At 34.1% G+C, this 19694-nt stretch overlaps 1 protein-coding gene across 1 annotated transcript in view; it reads left to right on the top strand.

The window, feature by feature from the left end:
- LOC145266333 (protein sel-1 homolog 1-like) overlaps positions 1-19694 on the top strand; it is a 93973-nt gene that overhangs the window by 46806 nt on the left and 27473 nt on the right. Inside the window, exons 7-11 of the mRNA XM_080121920.1 lie at positions 1219-1272; positions 6039-6098; positions 9766-9847; positions 15466-15620; positions 17713-17769. Of these exons, the coding sequence (XP_079978046.1) occupies positions 1219-1272; positions 6039-6098; positions 9766-9847; positions 15466-15620; positions 17713-17769 (408 nt within the window). The remainder of the gene's footprint in view (positions 1-1218; positions 1273-6038; positions 6099-9765; positions 9848-15465; positions 15621-17712; positions 17770-19694) is intronic.

Here is a 19694-nt window from a genome sequence, read left to right as displayed (position 1 = left end):
GCTGTGAGTAATTATATTCGTTGGATGACTTTTAGAAATGTACTAATCTATCTCTGGCCAGGTCTTTATTCATCCCTCTTTCTCTCGAACCCATTCTTATGAACATTTATGCGTGTTTTCATTACACAGACCATGATCGTCCCACGTGCTGGTCCAAAGTTCTTGTCCGATACGGTTAGTGTTGCAACACGGGAATTCTCCTTCCAAACAAAAAAAGAAAAGAAAAATATGATTCCAGTTAAAAAAAAATGATTTAATAGGTTTATTTCTCTTTGGAGATTAAAATAGGACTCGTTATCTTTGGTCGAATTGCAGACTTGCAAAATGAGATTTTTGTCTGACTAAGACGAAATAAAAGTCCAATCAACACAATTCTTTTAGCTAAGAGCTCCAAAGACCACTTTGCCCTGATAGGCTCACCATCATCCCTCAGAAAAAAAACAACTGCCTCCATTCTGCTCAAAGAACTGACTCTAACTGCCTCTACTTCCATCTAGAATCTTTTCTCCCTTAACTAGAAATCAAAATTAAACAAACACTTCTTGAAAAGCTTGACTACACTGCATTAATTTACAAATTCAGTTTTATTTTTCCATATTTTTTTTGGTGCTTGTACAGAATAGTGGATTTTAAAACAATCGCATTTCAGGTGAAAACATTATGTTCTTGCGTTTCGTGTTGAAATTAGTATAAATTCTAAAACTTACAAAAAAAAAGAATTACAAGTAAAAATAAGATTTATCGATTTATAGCATTTTATCTAATGTTTTAGTGAAAAGTTCTCAAAATCCAGGGGAAGTAACTGCAATCGATCTTTTTAACAAAACTGACTTGTCTCCCTTGCTTCCAGTTAAAAATCTGCCATTTCAAAGACAAAATGTCACACCATTATTGTGAATGTTTTTATTTTTGTAAAATGTAAAAACTAGATCTAGCACATCTTCTGCAGGATCATTTTTCATAATTTTTGGAAAGTTCGACATGATGCGTAAGTACGTGATGTTTTCACTTGAAGTGCGTTTGTTTCAAAATTTATTATTTGGCACAAGTACAGAGTTTTTTTTCTTTTTTTTTTTTTCAGTTCATCTCTTTTCTCACTCTTCTGTATAATTATCAACTTTTTTGTTTTGTTACCTACTTGTATATATCTAATACCCCCCCCCCCAACACACACCCACCTTCAGCATTTACTTATGCCTGTAATGATATCTATTTCAGGGCCTTGGATTGTTGTACAGCATTGGTTTAACAGTGAACTCCAGCCAGGCCAAGGTTAGTCTGACTATTGCCGTGTGTAATTTATACTAGACAACAGAAGATAGTCTTGATAAAAATCTTTGAAAATTTGATATTTCAAGTTTTTTTTTCTTTCCTCTTATAAAATAAATTTTGTCCTGAAATACTCTCATAGAAAGTTATTTTCTTAATCTCTTTTTCGATTTTCTTTTTTCCCTTTTTTCTTTCTTTTTCTTTCCTCTTGTTTCTCATTCATGTTTTTCTCCTTGCTGTTTCTCTTTTCTTCTTTCATTTTTCTTTTCTTTCTTTGTTTTTTTCTGTTTTTTTTCTTTTTTGTTTTTGTTTTCTTTCGCTTTTGATTTTTTTCTTTCTTTTGTTTTTTTGCTTTCTCTTTTTTGCTTTCTCTTTTTTGTTTCTTGTTTTTTCTTATATATATATATATATATATACACACACATACAAATATATATATATATTAGTGGTGGGACGATTAATCGGAATCGTTAATCGTAAGAATCGTGTATTTTGGGAGGTATCGGAATCGGAATCGCATCGTTAAAAAATACCTTAATTTTCCGATTCCTTCATTACGATTCTTTTAGTCTGATGTTGAAAAAAAGAAAAAAATTTCCTGATATTTCTAACCGCAAGAGAGAAATAAAAAGAAACCGAAGAAATTCATTATTAACAGGGCAATGCTTAGTGCCCCTCCCTTACAAGGTTCATTCATTCAGATCTATTGTAATCAAAACTACAAAAGAGTTAACTTGAAAAGAAGTATGCAGGGCTCTACATTGCGAGTAAAAATAAAAAAAACGCTTATCTTTTTGCCGATTGTTTTTTTTTTACTGACAAATCTTCTAATAGTGTATGAAAATGCTTTTTCAACTATTTTCTTAAAATAAAACGAGCAAAGTCAAATTATTTAAACAGTAAAAGGTTTAATAGAACAATATACTTTTTTTTTCTTTTTTTAAAAGAAGGCTTTTGAAAGAAATATCTCTAAAATGAAATTGATCACGTATTATTTCGCAAAATTTTGACAGTAATCGGTTTCTTTTGAAGTTTCAATTAAAAAAAATCGACCCCATACCTATCTCTTCCAAACCTAAAGTTATTAAATAACCCCTTCGTTAATTTAAGGGTAATTAATTCAATTCAGTCAAGTTTTTTTTTTTTTAATTTCATTGAAATAAAATCCATTATTTTTTTTTTCTCCAGAAAGATAAAACCCTGAATTTGATTATATTAAAAGCAGAATAATAATCTTTTTTCTAGAATTTTAAATTGAAAATTAAGTGTTTTGCGCAGTTTTTTGCCGAACGAAAAAGAAATTAATATATATATTTTTAAAAGGTTTTGTAATCAATTAATTTTTATGTCTAAATAATATTTACGATTAATTAAATAATTTCATTTTAAAAAGTATTTATAAATAGAATTTTACTAAGGACTTATAGTTTAGCAATATTGAACCGCATCAACCATGTGTGAATTGAACACAGTCAACCAAAAAAAAAATTCAAAAGAAATGCATATTTGCATTTCATTATGTAAAATTTTATACATTGGTTTCAAAAATTAAATTCTATAAGTTTTTTTTGTTAACTACCGGTTGGTACAATTTACCGCCCCATCCCTTTATATTTTTTTCTTTTTGTCTTTTTTAGCGGATTATTTTCAATTAATTATCCAAATAAGTGACTAGCTTTAAAAAAAAAATTTAATAGTAAATTATTTGTTTACAGATAAACTGAATTTTCTAATATGGCCCAAAGTCCAAAAAAAAGTCTTTTTGAAGATGATGAGCTGAAAGCCATTTGCAAAGTCTGTCAAATGAAAATATCGCGAAGAATAAAACCATCTAACATGACCACAACCAACATGTTAAAACATTTAACTATGAAGCATCCAAATAAATTGGAGGAGCAAAATAAAAAAGAAAAGGAACAAAAAATTACCAACTAGTCAACTAGTCACTCGGAGCAGTTTTATTAGTGAGGGTCGAAATCGCAGTGTCTTTTTTTTTTTTTTTGCCTACGTCACCATCTAGGTGTCACCATTTTTTTTTAACCCTCCTTAAATTCAAAGAGTAAATACAATATATACAACTAAAAAAATAATTTTTAAAAATGCTGATTCCATTCATGAAAAATTCTTTTAACTAGAAATTAAAACTTAGGTAAAGATTGCTGACTGACAGCAACTACTGCTTAGGTAAAGATTGCAACTGACAGTAACTACTGAACCACGTGGAAAGGTGTGGGGGGAGGAAAAAAAAGGAAATTAAATGATGATAATAAATTATGATAACCATCTTTGAAAGGCACTAAACTCCTAAAATTTACTTCTTTAAAATTTTAGGCGGCACTCCCCGGCGATTTTAAAGCACTCTCTCTCTCTCTCAAAAAAAAAAAAAAGAAAAAAAAAAAAAGATTTAATTTTTAAGTTTGGGAAAGATATATTTATTATAACCAAATTCCTGTATGAAGACTGGATCTACTTTATTGGACGTTAATTTGTGAGATAAGTAATTTTTCAATGTTTAATATGTTTTTAAAGTTTCAATTATCAATTAATTTTTTTAATTGCATTTATTTTTCAATTTATTTAAAAAAAACAGGGTTTTAAATGTATTTTTCAAGGTAACAAGCTTCGAAAGAAGTCTAATAAAAAAAAAATCACTTAATTTTTAATTTTGACAACCCTGAGAATTTAATTATTAAAAAAAATATTGAAATGTGACATTTTTTTTATTTAACATTTCTATTAGTTCAATTAATTTTCTTTCAATAATTCATTTCACTCAACAAACTTCACCATTTTTTGTTTGTTTTTTTTTTATCTTTTTCTGTAATTTTGGTAATTATGTTTGCTCAATTTTATCTAGTATTTCATTTGTTTTTTATAGTGGTATCATTTTTATATGTGTTCCTTTGATATACCCTATTTCAAAATTAGTTTGGCTAAACTTATTCTTCACGTTAGAAACAACGTGTAAAAGCAATGAAAAAGTAAGAAAAAATAATAGGTGTTAACTACTCCTTGTGAATTATGGAGGTCTGAAGAACTGCCGTCACAAATACAACTATCAATAGCTAAACAAAAAATCGTTTTTGAAATACCTTTAATTGTAACTTTTCGCTATACCTACCTTTTGGTATAAAACCCAAAAACTTTCGATTAATGGTATTTCTCATATATGGTCGTTAACTTTGGAAAGGTTATTTTGTATCTACGGCGCCATGTCACGTGGTATATTGTTTTTTTTTTTCATTACGCACGTTCATTTATAAATTATTAAATCAAATATTTATCTTTTTTATATTTAATTAGTATATATTTTTTTTCTCTTCCGCTATATTTTTTTTATTTAATTCATTAAATCTGTTAATTATGAGGACCAAAATAATGAATCGTGTGTATTTATTCTCTAATTTCCTTGTTTTTGTTCTGTTATATAAATTCTATTTTATTTGTTTTTTTCTCTGAAGGATAAATTCTATTTTCTTTGAGTTTTTTTTTCCGTATTCCAATTAAGTAAAATAAATTTTCTCTAAAATAAATTTTGCTAATTTTTCCGTTTAGTTTACTATATAATAATTTTATTTAAACCAAAACACGACGGTGTAGACATAAAATATCTCTTCCAAAGTTAGGGAACATATTTGGGAACTACCGACCGTAAGTATAAAACTACCTGGTATATTTCAAAACAATAAATTCCCTAGGAATCGGAATCGGAATCGTACTTGGTATCGGAATCGTTAATCAATATTTTCCTAGAATTGGAATCGTATAAAAATTAGGAATCGTCCCAACACTCAGGGCCGCTGCAAGAAAGGTAGGCTCTCTCTACCGTGCTAGAAAACTACTAACACCCGAAAGTATCCTGTACCTCTATAAGGCCACCATTCGCCCATGTATGGAGTATTGCTGCCACATCTGGGCTGGTGCATCTGCTACTAGTCTCTCGCTCCTTGACAAGGTTCAAAAGAGAGTCGCAAACCTGATAGGCCCTGAACTGGCATCTAAGCTTCAGCCTCTGTCCCATCGACGAAATGTTGCATCCCTCTGCCTTTTCTACAAGTATTTTAGTGGTGAATGCTCTGACGAACTGCAATCACTTGTGCCCCCACGACGCAAGCACCTTCGACAAACCCGACAGGCTACTAGATCCCACCCCCACACTGTAGAGGTCCCTAGATGTAAAAGATCTTTTTACTCCAATAGTTTCTTCCCCAGAACCGCAAGACTCTGGAATTCCATTCCAGGTCCCTGCTTCCCCAACAGTACTGACGTGCAGAAGTTCAAGTGTAACGTGAACCGACACCTTGCTGCCCAAATCCCTACATAGTACCCCAGTAGTTGTTGCCCCTGATAGTAGCCCCCTACACCAAAGTGGCAATGTGCCTTGTTTGGGGTGAAAATGTAATAAAAGAAAAAAAAAAAAAAAAATATATATATATATATATATATATACACACATATTTTTTGTTTTCTCTTTTTTTTTTGCTTCTCTTGTTTTGTTTGCTTTCTCTTTCATTGTTTTTCTTTGTTTCTTTTTCATTTTCTTTTCTCTAGTTTTCTTGTTTCTTTTGTGCGGTTTCTTTTTCATTTCTTTCTTTTCTGTTTCATTTTTCATTTCTTTCTTTTCTGTTTCATTTTTCATTTTGTTTGTTTTTTCGTTTTTTATCATTGTTTTGTGTTTTCGTTTTTCGTGGTATTATTTTTTTTCATTTTCTATTTTATTGTTTTATTTCTTTCTATTTTATATGTAAATTTCATTACATCTTTTTCAGACAATTGTTTACATGACATTTGCAGCTCTTGGTGGGGATCCTTTGGCTCAAATGGCTTTGGTAAGTATAGAAGTTATCAAATCTGATTTTTCCCAGGACAAGCCTGCAATACTACAACACTTTTTGACCCGTTAATAAGTGTATGTTGGATCCCCAAATACTTAACAAATAAAAATAAAAAAAATAATTAAATAGAGAAACATTGTCACATCTTTAAAAACATTTTATTTTTTAGTTTTAACTAGACATACGCATGCGCACAGTCAATAAAATGAGGAAAATGCTGACAACATACAGAAACCAGAGAAGCAGGAGGTATGGATCTCTGAGATTGACCATCAGCATCGTGCAAGTATCGTGAGCACTGGACAATATCTTATGAGTTCCCAAAATCCAAACCGCAAAGTGGTGCACGAACATCACAAAACAAGAACTAGCAGAACCATCATCACGAAACTGGTCAAACATTTTAGACAAAACTGTCTTGCAAATAAGACAGAATCAGAAAACAAGTCTGCTACGGAAATAGTTCAAAAGAGTCACCAAAAATGCACCAAGACCTTCCATTGCAAAAAACTGGAGAATAAACCCACCAACAGCGTGCCAATTATTTTCTGAGTAGATTCACCCAAGACTATATACACGGTGCCCCCCCCCCAAAAAAAACGGCTCTCAACTCTAATTAGGTCCCGTATCTTAGTGTTTTGTTCCAATGAAATGAAACGAAACTTTGGTCATAACTAGTTTATTATATTCAAAACATCACATCAAAACACAAGGGTCGTTGGCCTTTTTTTGCTCTGTTCTACAGCATATGTTCTAGATGGCCTCCATTTAGCTTTTGTTTTTTTTTTTGGTCACCCTGTAGATAAGGAAGGCTCTGTAGACTGTCTAAAAAGAGGATCACTCTACTGTGATCAGGAGAGGATTATAATGGCTGCCCAAGATCAAGGTTTGATGACCAATGCTTTAAAAAAAAAAATGACTCGTCTCAGCAATGACAGCAAGTGCAGGTTTTCCTACACGAAAGTATAGAGTGAGTTACCTGACATCCAACTGTAACGTTCTGCTAGTTGACGACTGCTATACGATGCAACACAATGGAGTGGGTAAATAATTCTGCTGGACGATCTGTAAAAAGTTGCATATTGGATGCAGCAGCAAGTCTTGGGAACATGTTTACCAGAAAAAACAGTTGGCAATAAGTCATACACCGTCTACTATGACTATGCAATTCCTACAGCTATGCACCTAAAAACAGAGCCATAAAATCTGGCATAGTGATATGGGACAAGACGGAGAAAGAAGCAACCTTAGTGGAAGTTTGTGTCCCACTGATGCTATGTTAAACAGGGCTGAGAGGGAAAAGATAACAAAATACCAAGGTCTTATATATAACACGAAAAGAAATTGGAATCTAAGGAAGATCTCTATCATTCCAGTAATTATAGGAGCAACTGGACTCATGAAAAAGAATTTTAAAAAGTACCTGGCAGATATACCTGTTGAACCAAGTGCAAGAGAGATTAAAACAATTGCACTTAAAGGGATGATCAGAATCTTAAAAAAGTCTTTTGGTTGGAATATCTGAGTTGTTAGGCATTTGATAGGATGCCCCGTCCTCAGCTTGAATAAACTGATTAAAACAAAAAACAGAACTTTAATGCTTATTATACACTATTCTTGTGTATCTAAGGTCTCTCTGTACAGAGGTTTGTCAGGGCAAACTGGAATGAGGATACTTTTCTTCACAAGTAAACCATGACTAAATATTCAAAATCACATAGATCTCCTCGATATGGCTAACTCATACTGGCTTTTACGAGGAATGGTGCACCTTCTCCAAGTGATGTTACCCCAAGTAACAGCACGAAGCTGGATACTCAACCAGACTAGATGAATTCTTGTTCAGAAGACTATCATTGATGTATATGATAGACCACCTAGGAGATGGCCGGTTTCTATATATTATTAAAACTATTGCGAATATAAAGAAAACGGATTATAAAGTTTGTTATAAGGACAAACTTTTCCATTTGCGTCAATTTTATTAATAGAAATAGAGAAAGTTGGTTACATTTTTGAAAACATTATTTCACAAGTTTCATTTGAAAATTTAGAAAACAGAATAATGTTATTTTTTTTTTTATTATTGAATGTTTAAAATCATATTTTTTTCTGAAACTTCTGTTTTTAAAATAAGATTCATAAAAGACTTAGTTTTTTTTTTATGATTTGTACAACGTCCGATGATGTAAACAGTTGCTGTAACGTTTGAATCAGTCTCCATGAAGGTTTGATTCGTCAGGTTAATGCCACTAATGAAATGAAGAGGAAAAAAACAAAAGTCTTTTATGAATAAATTGTTTTGATGACGAAAGCCTCAGAAAAGAAAATGATTTTAATCATTTAATAAAAAATTATCTACAATAAAACCTGCCATGCACGTTTCAAAGTCAAACACACACCTGACAAAGGGAAGTCATCCTGAAATATAGAATCACAGACACACCACCTGACCGTTTGACATAAATAAGAACATCCTACATGTATAATATTGTGTGATAAAACAAAAATGTGTGTGTGTATATATATATATATATATATATGATGTGTGTATGTATAATGGTTGTACAGATTGGTTTCCTAAATGTGAATCCAATGAAACCCACGTGATTATTAAAGAGTGCTCAATGTAAAACAGAGCTGGTATATAGTCTGTTTTTTATACAAATATTATTGGTTACATATGTGCATACATGTTTCAGTGGAATCTCAATTAATTTCAATATTGTATCTTTTTTTGGTCTGATGAGGTGATCTCTTTGAATTGAGATTCAGTTTCTGCCACTCCTCCGATCCCTCCAAAAAAAAGATTCATAATGAGAACTCGTTTTCCTATCACCACTGCAGAGAACTTTTCTTTCGTCCTCCGTGTACCTATGTTATATAGTGAATAAGTGGCCAGGGGAAAGGGAGCCTCAGAAGGAGGTGGGTGTCTAAAAGTGGGAGTTGGAAATCACATAACTTCCGTCCAGAAAAGTAGCTAGCTTTCTCAGCCTCTGGACATTGATGAGAACAGACGCAAGACACAGTGTCTCCCTGCCAGCTGCAGGGGTGTGGGGACACAAGTGGTTGAAATTCAGGCTGCTTAAATGTATAAATGATCTTCCTCGAATTATATCCTACTGAATCTCTCTCGTACACATACATTTGTTTTGATGCTATCAGCTAGACATAGATAAACAAAATGGTGTTATACACACTGGGGAGGGGTGGACATACAATTCATCTTCATTAAATTCTGTACAACGTCAGGTGTTTGTACTTGTGTTTAAATAAAGTTAAGAAGATTTGTGGTTAAAAAGTACCAGTTAAAACTTGATATTCTGAAACTATGTTACCGATGATACTTGGAATATTTCACTTTGATCGAAAAGGAGGAGGAGCACTCTCTCCCACCCAATCCATGTTAAGTTCACCCTTTTAGCCTCAGCTGAAAAATTGAATATTATAAAATGTTAGAAAAAATGAAACTAGACATGTATAAATATATATAAACAAACTAAAAAAGAATTAATATGGTATTATACGCACAGGGGGAACATCCAATTCATGTTCATTAAATTTTATACATCAGGTCTTCGTGCTAGTGTTTAAAAAATGTTCAGAAGATCTGCAGTTAAAATATGCTAGTTAAAACCTTTAATATTTTGTATTTGTTCAGGGTTATCGTTATTGGGCAGCCATTGGAGTCGAGATGAAGTGCGAATCGGCTCTCACCTATTACAGAAAAGTAGCCACACTCGGTAAGTTGTCTTTATTACAATTTACGTTTTATGTATGACAAAGGCACAACAATTGGCTCCGGTAGATTATTCTCTATTATATATATATATATATATATATATATATATATATATATATATATATATAATATTATGATGTGATATCTAGTGGGACATAAATGTCTTTTCAACACTTTTTTTTTTTTTTTAATAAAATGAGCAAAGACTTTTATGACCATTTCTATTGTCAATCTGGTTCTTTGTACATGTCCAAAGGTGCCACTATTGTATGTTATCCTTTCGAAGTCAGGAGCCATGCTATGAGGATCAAGATTGTAGAAGTCTACTTTACAAAAAAATCGGTTGCGCAAACTCCACAGCAATTTCGGACAGATATTCCTAAGAGAAATGTTCCAATCAAACTTCTGATAAAGCGTCTCCTACACATATTCAGGAAGACGAGAAATGTACAGGATAATATTGATGGTCACAGTGATCTGCAATGGTCATTGAGGACAAAATAATATCAATATTTGGGAGGTCATCGTGACAAACTTCAACATGGAAGTAGTGAGTCGTCACTTGTCAAAGTCAAAAGTCACTTCAAGATAAGAGTTAAAGTGATGGATGAATCATCTGTTAACTGATGAAGAATACTATGAGAGGATTGAAAATGATGAATAGTATTTACAAAATTAGGATTACTTTTGACAGCCTCATACCTGTCGCTTTGTTTATTTTGTCTTTTAGACCTCACATCAAATTTTTTTTTTTTACAAAGGAGTCACCACTTATCAAGGCCCAGAGGCCACTTGAGGATAAGGATTGATAAGTGTACAGTGGTCAATGGTACAATGTCGTAGTAATTGTTAGTGGAAATTTGGTAAATTGAATTACTTAAGGGGAACAGCTCACAAAGAACTTGTTTACGTTGAACTTGAAGACGACCATATTATAGTCAGCCGGAAAACAGGCAAATGGAAGAGAGTTCCACAGGTGTGCAGTTCTAAGAAAGAAGCATTGCTCATGGAATCTACGTTTAGGTTTAGGCACAGATAAAGAGTGGGAGAAATTATTGATAACGTTTTCAGCTAGATGAGTGTTTCTCGTGTAAGTTTGGTGAGGGGAATCCATAGATTGGAGCTCAGACGAGCACTTGCTATGAAAATAATGATAAAGCAGAGACAGGCTCGCAACGTCTCTTCTGTGAGAAAGAGGTTGCAGGGAAGAGAAAAGGGCATCCTTCACTAGGCTACGAAGTCTATTTTGAACTCTGTCAAGGCAGGATAGGACTTCAAGCAGCTCCTGCCCAGTTATATTTCTCTTATTTGTGTGCCAGTTTGTAATCCAACTATATGGATAGAAAGAAAATAAAAATTCAAATGTGCTTTGGGAATGGTAGAATGATCTAACCCTTTTCCTGACGATCTCCGCAACCGATTAAATGTACATGTTCTATTTCAGGTCAGAAATGAAAAGTCAGTTTCAGAAGCTTGATGGCGAAAAGAAAACTGCAATCTGAGACATTGTTTTTTTTTGTTTTATTAAATGTCACAGTATGAATGGATGACCTAGATTTCTTATTTACTTCGACAATGATGACAAATCTAGGTCACCTAATCATAGCGTGATCTTTTAAAAAAAACTTTGACAGGTTGCACCACTTTGGATTTGTTGGTTGTCATGACAACAATATTTGGTCGTAATTTTAGAATTACGCTTATTAAAAAATCTTTGATGTACATACTTGTTATGGAACAATGTCATATTCCAAATATCATGTAAATTGGTGAAGTATATTTTTTAACTAAGAAAATAAAATTTTATAAATAAGCAAGACGTAGGATTCAGCCATGTTGAATAAATATGAGGGAGCCAACTCAATTCGAGCTATTGAGATCAAAATCAGACTTAAAATCATGAATTTAAATTTTCTTAGTTAAAAAGAAAAACAAACACTTTATCAATTTTACGTGATTTTTGGGATGTGACATACTTGTTCCAAGTATGTCACATCATATAAAGATTTTTCCATATTTATTTATTTTTTTAAATGTAATTCTGAATAAGCACTCAATATTTGAAAATCTGAAGTTCCTATTCCTTAGTTTACTTTTTGTTTCATTTAATCTTGACTTATTTCTTATGGCTATCCTCTTGTTTGTGTTGCGCCCCCCCCCCCCCCCCCCCGCAAGTACAAGCTTATCTGACTCTTACAGCCTTCTTTTCACCAATTTTGAGCTACGTTGCATATTTCTGAGCTATGTTACATAATTCTGAGCTACGTTGCATAATTTTGGGGTATGTTACGTAATTTTGACTGTTACATAATTTTGGGCTATGTTACATAATTTTGACTGTTGCATAATTTTGAGCTACGCTGCATAATTTTCAGCTATGTTGCATAATGAGCTATGTTATATAATTTTGGGGTATGTTGCATAATTCTGAGCTATGTTACAAAATTTTGAGTTACATTGCATAAGTTTGAGCTATGTTACATAAAATTTAGCTAGCAAATTCTGATTGTATTGTTAGGTCACCTTTGACTGTCACCATCCAGGTCTTCAATTGTCCACCAACAATCAAATATAGAAAGAGGAAGAATATGCTTTTGCTTTGAGTATCAATCTCCTTGTCCAAATAATCTTGGATAGTATGTTTCTGAATTTTTAAAATGAGGATAGATTTTGTGTATATATTGAGCCCCATTTAGGGAATTGAGAAAAAAGCATTAAACGAATATACATCATTTCAACTACCTGTTGTTAAATAATTTTGACATTACTAATCCCTATTAATGCCTATCTGTGCATAGAATGGATACCATAACACTTAGTTCACTACACTTTATCATAACAAAGATCTATGCAAAATTTTAGCCAGATTGGCCCAGTGGTTTCCAAAAAAAATGGAACAGACAGACAAATGAAGAAAAATAAGTTTGGTTTGTCTGTTTCATGACAAATTTTGATTTTAAGTTTCTGCATAACTTTTCTCAGAAGAACATACTTTTAATGTCACTATCACATACCTATTATCGAATGTGTATCAACAAGTAAGAAACAGTACAATTCAATCATACGTTTTTGTTGTATTCAGTCACAAGAGGACACTTCGTCCAAAATGATCTCTGGTCCTGCCTATGACCTTAAGACATCCATTGATGGGGGCCTATTTGGGGGCTGTAGGGAATGTGGTATTGCCCTTTATTTAGTTATCATTTCTCCCAGGTCCACTGTGCTTGGACTGGTAATACCTGTTAGGGCGTATAACATAAATCTCACCTGTCTGTTTAAATGTATGTTTGTAATATGTCTACCTGAAACTTTCGACAGAGGCGATGAATTTTCATGAGATCCCTATCATTTTGAAGCTCGATGTTTCGGATGACAAATAATGAAAAATTGGCCAAAAACATTAATTCCATCACCCTCAACTGGGCAGTTTTCTACAAGGAGGGGTCGATTTTTTGCGAGCCATTTTTGCAAGTCATCGTATTGGTTGGATTGACTTTGCTTAATTTTAATGTTCCGAACTTTCGGTCGCGTCATGGAGTAGCGGTAAGACGTCAGATCTTCTTTCACTTTTTTTTCTGCCTCTGTGTCATGGGTTCGAGCCTACCTACGAGCACTTTTCTTCTTCTTTTTTTTTTTTTAACGCACACCTCCAAACACCTGGGCAATGCTGGACACCCAGGCTAGTATAATAAAAGAAGATAGATGCCATTATAAAAAAAAAGGGGGACATAAATCTGTATTCTTCAATGCAGAGTTACTTTCTGAATTTATGAGATGAGGATGGTAATTTGTGTGATTTGGATTCTTCGGACTACTGTTCTCATCATGAGCATTATTTTTAGTGGATGTAACCTCTGACCTTCAAGTACATCTCGTTGAACTTGTGAATCTTTCTGTCTGCTATCCTCATGGATTAGAGTTCTGCTCCAAATTCTATACAGACACCTGAATTTTACAGAAAGATTCCTGAGTTTGACAAGATAGATCTAAAGGAGGTCGGTGGTTATATCGATAGAAATGTTGTGAAAATAAAACTCAACATGAGAACAATAATCCAAATCTAAATAACATGAGTAATTTTCCTTTATTTGCGGACTGTTATCTTCGTCTTCATAGTTGTTGTTTCACCACATTTTGGCCAACTAAGCCTTTGGTCTTATTTCAGGTGATTAACCATAATGGGATAAGAATGCTAAGTCGCGTAACTGTATCCCCAGTAATTACTGCTTTCCATAGTTGTTGTTGTTGTCTCCTCGCGTTTTGGCCAACTAAACCTTTGGCCTGCTTTGGGTAAGATCGAAACCGCCATCTTCAGCCAATGCTCAGCTGCAACTGTAGAGATTCAACGCCTTTATCCAGGCCCGTTTGCGAGCAGTGGATAGAGGTATTTAATCTCTATAGTTCCAGGTGAGCATTGTCTGAAGATAGTGGTTTTAATCCTTCCCAAAGCAGGCCAGAGGTTTCCATCCATCATGACTGTGACCAAGATTAAACTTACTTCACGAGTTTGTAGTGTAATTCAAATCTTGTTGGTAGCTGAATACTTGGTGCTTCACCAGGGCTATCAAGGGTATTTTTTATCGTGACGTCATCACTAGACAGGATGCCTACCACGGCTTAAGAAAGTCCCATTTACCCTCGAGAGAAGGATAGACTGCGCCAATTTCTCAACCTGGTATTTTACCTCGTGGTACATACTTCCCAAATGGTCCCTCATCTGGTACTGGCCAGGATCAACATTGCTTAACTTCAGTGATCTGGCAAGAACCGGTGTGTCAATGTGATTGTGCCGTAGGCCAGAGGTTTAGTTACCCAAAACGTGGTAAAACAACAATAGTCCACAAATAAATAAATAAATACAAATTACTCATCTCAAAGGATTCTGATAAAATAAAATATAATTACTTTCCTTTATTCGGAACAAAGAAAACAGCATAGTTTAAAAAATGAAACCACAATAAATTGCAAGAGCATTCCCAAGTAATGCTATAGCTAGTGTATAATATTTCGAACAAGCTTTTTACTTGACAATATTGGAAATGAATAGAGTAAAATTTAATTTTCAAAACAGAACAGTTTTGCACAAAATTTATGTCCTCAGATTAAACTCAGTATATAATGAGCCTTATGTGTGGAAAATCCATATTCCAATTTTGATGTAACATGATTTGAAAACGAGAAAAGGTGAAAAGTTTAAGGCTTACATTTTATGCATCTTAAGAAGAAATTGAAATTTATGGAATTTTGTTTTAATTGGATTACAGATAAAATTCAATGCAAATCGGATTTGAATTTCAAAGTAAAAAGTTGTTTATGACACCATAAAACACTGAAAGTTATGGAATATTTATTAATTGATGTCGAATACCTTTAGTTAACATTTCACAAAAATCAGAGATACTTAAATATTCACAAAAGGTTTCCATCCCTTCTCTATCTCTTTGCATGAAACTAAACTGAACCAAATATAACCCACATTATCCACTCTTCCGCCTAGCAGCTGTGTTTCAAAGGAGAATGACCTTCTGAAAAGGATGCACAAGGTTTGAGGGTCCTCAAAATAGTCGATACATTTTGTTATTAACTATTGACAAACTTCATTTTTTTTTTTTTTTTTAGTATCTGAATCTGCGTCGATATCCAGTGGCCCTGTCATCCAGCGTATCAGGTTGCAAGAGGAAGTGGAGAACCCACATTCGAATTCTGGTTTACTTGATGATGACCTTCTTCAGTATTACCATTTTCTTGCTGACAAGGGGGATATGCAAGCTCAGGTGAGTTGAACAGAAATGCTAAGTTTCAACCTTGATGTCGCGTAGATGCTGCATGATATTTGTAAGAGACAAAAAATCAAGAAACGCAAAGACCATTTAACAAATATAAATTAATGCGCATGTAAAGACGATGTTTAATTGTTATCCATTTAATTAGACTAAAAAAAACAAGTGAAGCATGCATGGTCTCCCGTGAGTTCACGGTGAACGAGGCATAAAAAAAATGACTACGCCAGCATTGCTCCCCCTCCCATCCATTTAGCCTCAAAAGTCCCCAGGGGACATCAAATCCTGGTGAAAATAAACAAACGGTGCAATTTTAGGCCTTAGCACGTGTAAATTTGAGTTTCTGCACCATGCAAAGAAAGAAATGACTAAGTCCATCATTTGCCCCACCCTCCATTTAGCCCCAAAAGTCCTCAAGGGCTTAACATATTTAAGCTTGAGTTCAGCACCATGCAAAACTGCTAAATAGACATACACAGAAAATTTTGGGCAAATATGGTAAAATAGTTCCAAAAATGGAGCGTTTTTATTAGCCCTAAAAGAGCCCCTGGGGAACACCCAAGAGTTATCGTGAAGTATAGACAAAGAAAATTATACAGAAATCAGTTACAACTTTTCAGAAAGTTTTATAAAAATCCAAGACATCAATTTTTTTTTTTTTAATAAGCACAAAAGTGTCAACTTTAGCTATTTTAACCCAAAAGGAACCCCTAGTGGGGCAACCGGATTTTCCCGGGAAAATCCGTTCCGTTACTTTTTTACTCATGTTTAATGTTTGTGCAAAATTTCAAAAAATTCCAAAGCGTAGTTATTGAGAAAAGTGCAGACAGACGAATAGACGAACGGGCAAGAGTGAATTTACAGGTCCACCCTCCTTTTGTCAGGGGATCAATAACCATTATTATTAGATGCCTGATCATAACATTACATTCCTTTTGTCAGTGCTGTGATCTCAAACTAATACCATCAACTTTCTTTATGATCTACGGACCCACCCTCAAACCCACAGTTCAAAATTCTTGTAATGCAGAGCCAACCTTCTTTTTCCTTAGTAGAGAAAAAGAAGCATGTTTTCAACACCTGAAGAAGGTCGCAGGTTGCAGCGACCGAAACGTTGTGCTAATAACACTCAAGATTAGAATAATAGTCCGATGATTCAGCATAACAAAAGCGCATTCACATCTCATCTCAAAAATTCAGAATTGTATAAGACGGCTGTTAGCAATGTAGAATACGGGGATAAAGAAGTGACGTGACGTATGAATAAAGCAAATGAAGGATTATAAATTTTTGTATGTTTATTTTTGCAAAATCAATCACATATACAAATCAGTAAATACTGTTTAATAGAACTGAGATGATGAATTTCTTTGATAATTTCGAGTATATACTTTCTCTTTTCAAAAAGAAAACTGACTAAAAGAATACCATAAATGAAGCATACTGAAAGAATGGAACTAGAATACAAAGATTTATAATCTTAATAAGACCTTCGTTTATTTTTGTTTATATGTCATGTCATTTCAGCATCCTGGTATTCTACATTGCAAACAGTCTTCTTATGTATTATTATTTATTTTTTAATCCTTTGAGATGAGTAATTTGTGTACTATTTTTATTTATTTGTGGACTGTCATCCTCATCTTCATGACAGGATAGGAATGCTGAGTCTTACTGCCTTCCATAGTTGTTGGGGTCCATGGCGCAGTGGATAGAGGCATTTAGTCTCTACAGTTCCAGATGAGCATTGTCTGTAAATAGCAGTTCCAATCCTATCCAAAGCAGGCAAGAAGTTCAGTTATCTAAAACGTAGTGAAACAACAATACAATGCAATAATTGATGGGGATGCAGTTAAAAGACTCTGCATTCCTATCCTGTCATGGTTAATCACCTGAAGAAGGCCAGAGGAATAGTTGGCAGAAACATGGTTAAACAACAACTATGAAGATAAGGATAACTGTTCGCAAATAAATAAAAAGCCTTCTTATACATTTAGATATTTTTGTTTAGCAGCAATGCTTCAAGCAAACTACCTTTCTCTTGTGATATTTTTAAAAGTACTTTTTCTTTTTTTCTTCTTGACAGGTGGTACTCGGACAGCTTTATTATCAAGGGGGTCGTGGTGTAGAGATCAACCATGAGGTAAGTTATACACATTTTATTTTAAATTTTGTATGTGAAAAAAAAAAATGTTCTGGTCAGTTATATTGAAATTTATTATGTATTCATTGATTGGTAAGTGATTGTATCCCACCCCTCGCTCAGTGAAACATTCACAGCAAACATCCGTCTTGCTGCAACTACTGTCAAGTTTCCCTTATGCTCTATTATTATTATATATATTAAACGAAAATTTCATTAGAAAACTTTCTTCACTAGAAATACTCGTCTGTGGAACACGATACCCAGTGGAACAATAAAATTGTCGTCCGAAAGAAAACAACACTACAACTTGATTTAAAAATGTTTATTGAAAAAATTAATTCAGATAACTTGATTATGTAGTAGAGTTGACATCTATTCAATGTAGCCGCCTTCAGCCTCAATCAATCAATTCAGGTAACTTGATTATGGAGTAATAGTTGACATCTATTCAATGTAGCTGTTTTCAACATCGATCACCACCTCGATATGGGTCCGGAACTGGGAGCATGCCTTTTTCACATCGCCGGTGGGAGCTTAATGGATGGCGGCGATTAGGCTGACTTTGGTATTGTAGGAGGTCATGTTGGTGATGTTTTCGACGTATAACCAAATGAAGTAGTCCAGCAGGTTCAGGTTTAGCGAAGAGAGAGGCCAGTGAGAGAAGGATACAAAGTCCTTCTGAAGCTAAGCCTGGGTCTTTTTGGACTAGTGGACAGAGTCCAGCTGCCACACCTAAGGTCTACCAGCGGCCTCTTGATTGCATCAGGGGATCACCACACTTTTCAGCACATTCAGGTACACTTTGGTGTTGACTTTCAAGCCGACTTTGAAGATGTGAGGTTGCATGATGTGGTCCTCATTTGAAACCACACCAAAGACCATAACTGTGGACGGAAACTTTGTTTTCATCACTTTGGGCATGTCCCTGTTATTCATGACAATCTAGCAATGTATTTTGAGGGTGATGGCAATGGTCCTGTTGTCATAACTAGGATCAATAAATCTCGCTCATTGACCATTGTGTCAGTTTCAGACATGAGATTTGTACTCAGCTGGTCAACTAGTAGATGGTTTACAACAAAAAAAGAAAACTGGTTTTCATCAAATGAAAATGGAATAGTGCCATCTTTTCTAGGACGACAATTTTATTGTTGCACCCCATACTGCAGGGCTGCTTCCCAGCTATAACATGGCTGTTTTCAAATCTAATGTAAACAAGGTTGCTGGAAAAATGGTTGGATCATTCTACCACTCCAGAAAGTACCTTACGATGCAGTCCTCTATCTTTATAAGAGCCAGATATGACCTTAGATGGAGTACCGCATTCATCTCTAAACAGGTGCCAATCTGAGCATTCTTTCTTGCCTCAAGAGATTACAGAACTTTACAATCTAGTGGGAGATGATCTCTTTCACGCAGACCAGATGTTGTTGGCCTCTCTTTACTGAATTGTTATATTCGACTGAGCTCCAGTCATTGCCCCCCCCCCAAAAAAAACTTTTGAGAACTTTCCTAGCTACTACAATAACAAAGAAATTTCCTACCAAAAACCAAATATAACTTCCATGAACAAAGTTTTTCTTAGAACATCCCATCCGTGAAACAAAATACTGCAAAGCTGCTTCCCAGCTGATTTTGAAATCTCATTATACTACGGAAACACCAATGCATATTTTATTCTCTTTCTATCCATATATAATAGTTGTCTTACACATTAGCTCACAAGTCTCTCTCTCTAATATATAGTAGAACCCTGGGATACAGCATTAAAAATCAGTAACAAAATGCAGTACAGTATATAATACACATGTATATAATCAAATAACTTTATAAATAACACCGTAAGGTGGGGCAAATATCATAACCAGGGGCCGGAAAGACCTTGTATTCCACACAGTAACCTGAAAAAAACGTATCCTAGG

The sequence above is a fragment of the Euprymna scolopes genome, chromosome 41 (assembly GCF_053919585.1).
Source record: "Euprymna scolopes isolate OS-2025 chromosome 41, ASM5391958v1, whole genome shotgun sequence".
Taxonomy (NCBI): Eukaryota; Metazoa; Mollusca; class Cephalopoda; order Sepiida; family Sepiolidae; genus Euprymna; species Euprymna scolopes.
This window is presented reverse-complemented; position numbering and strand designations above follow the sequence as displayed.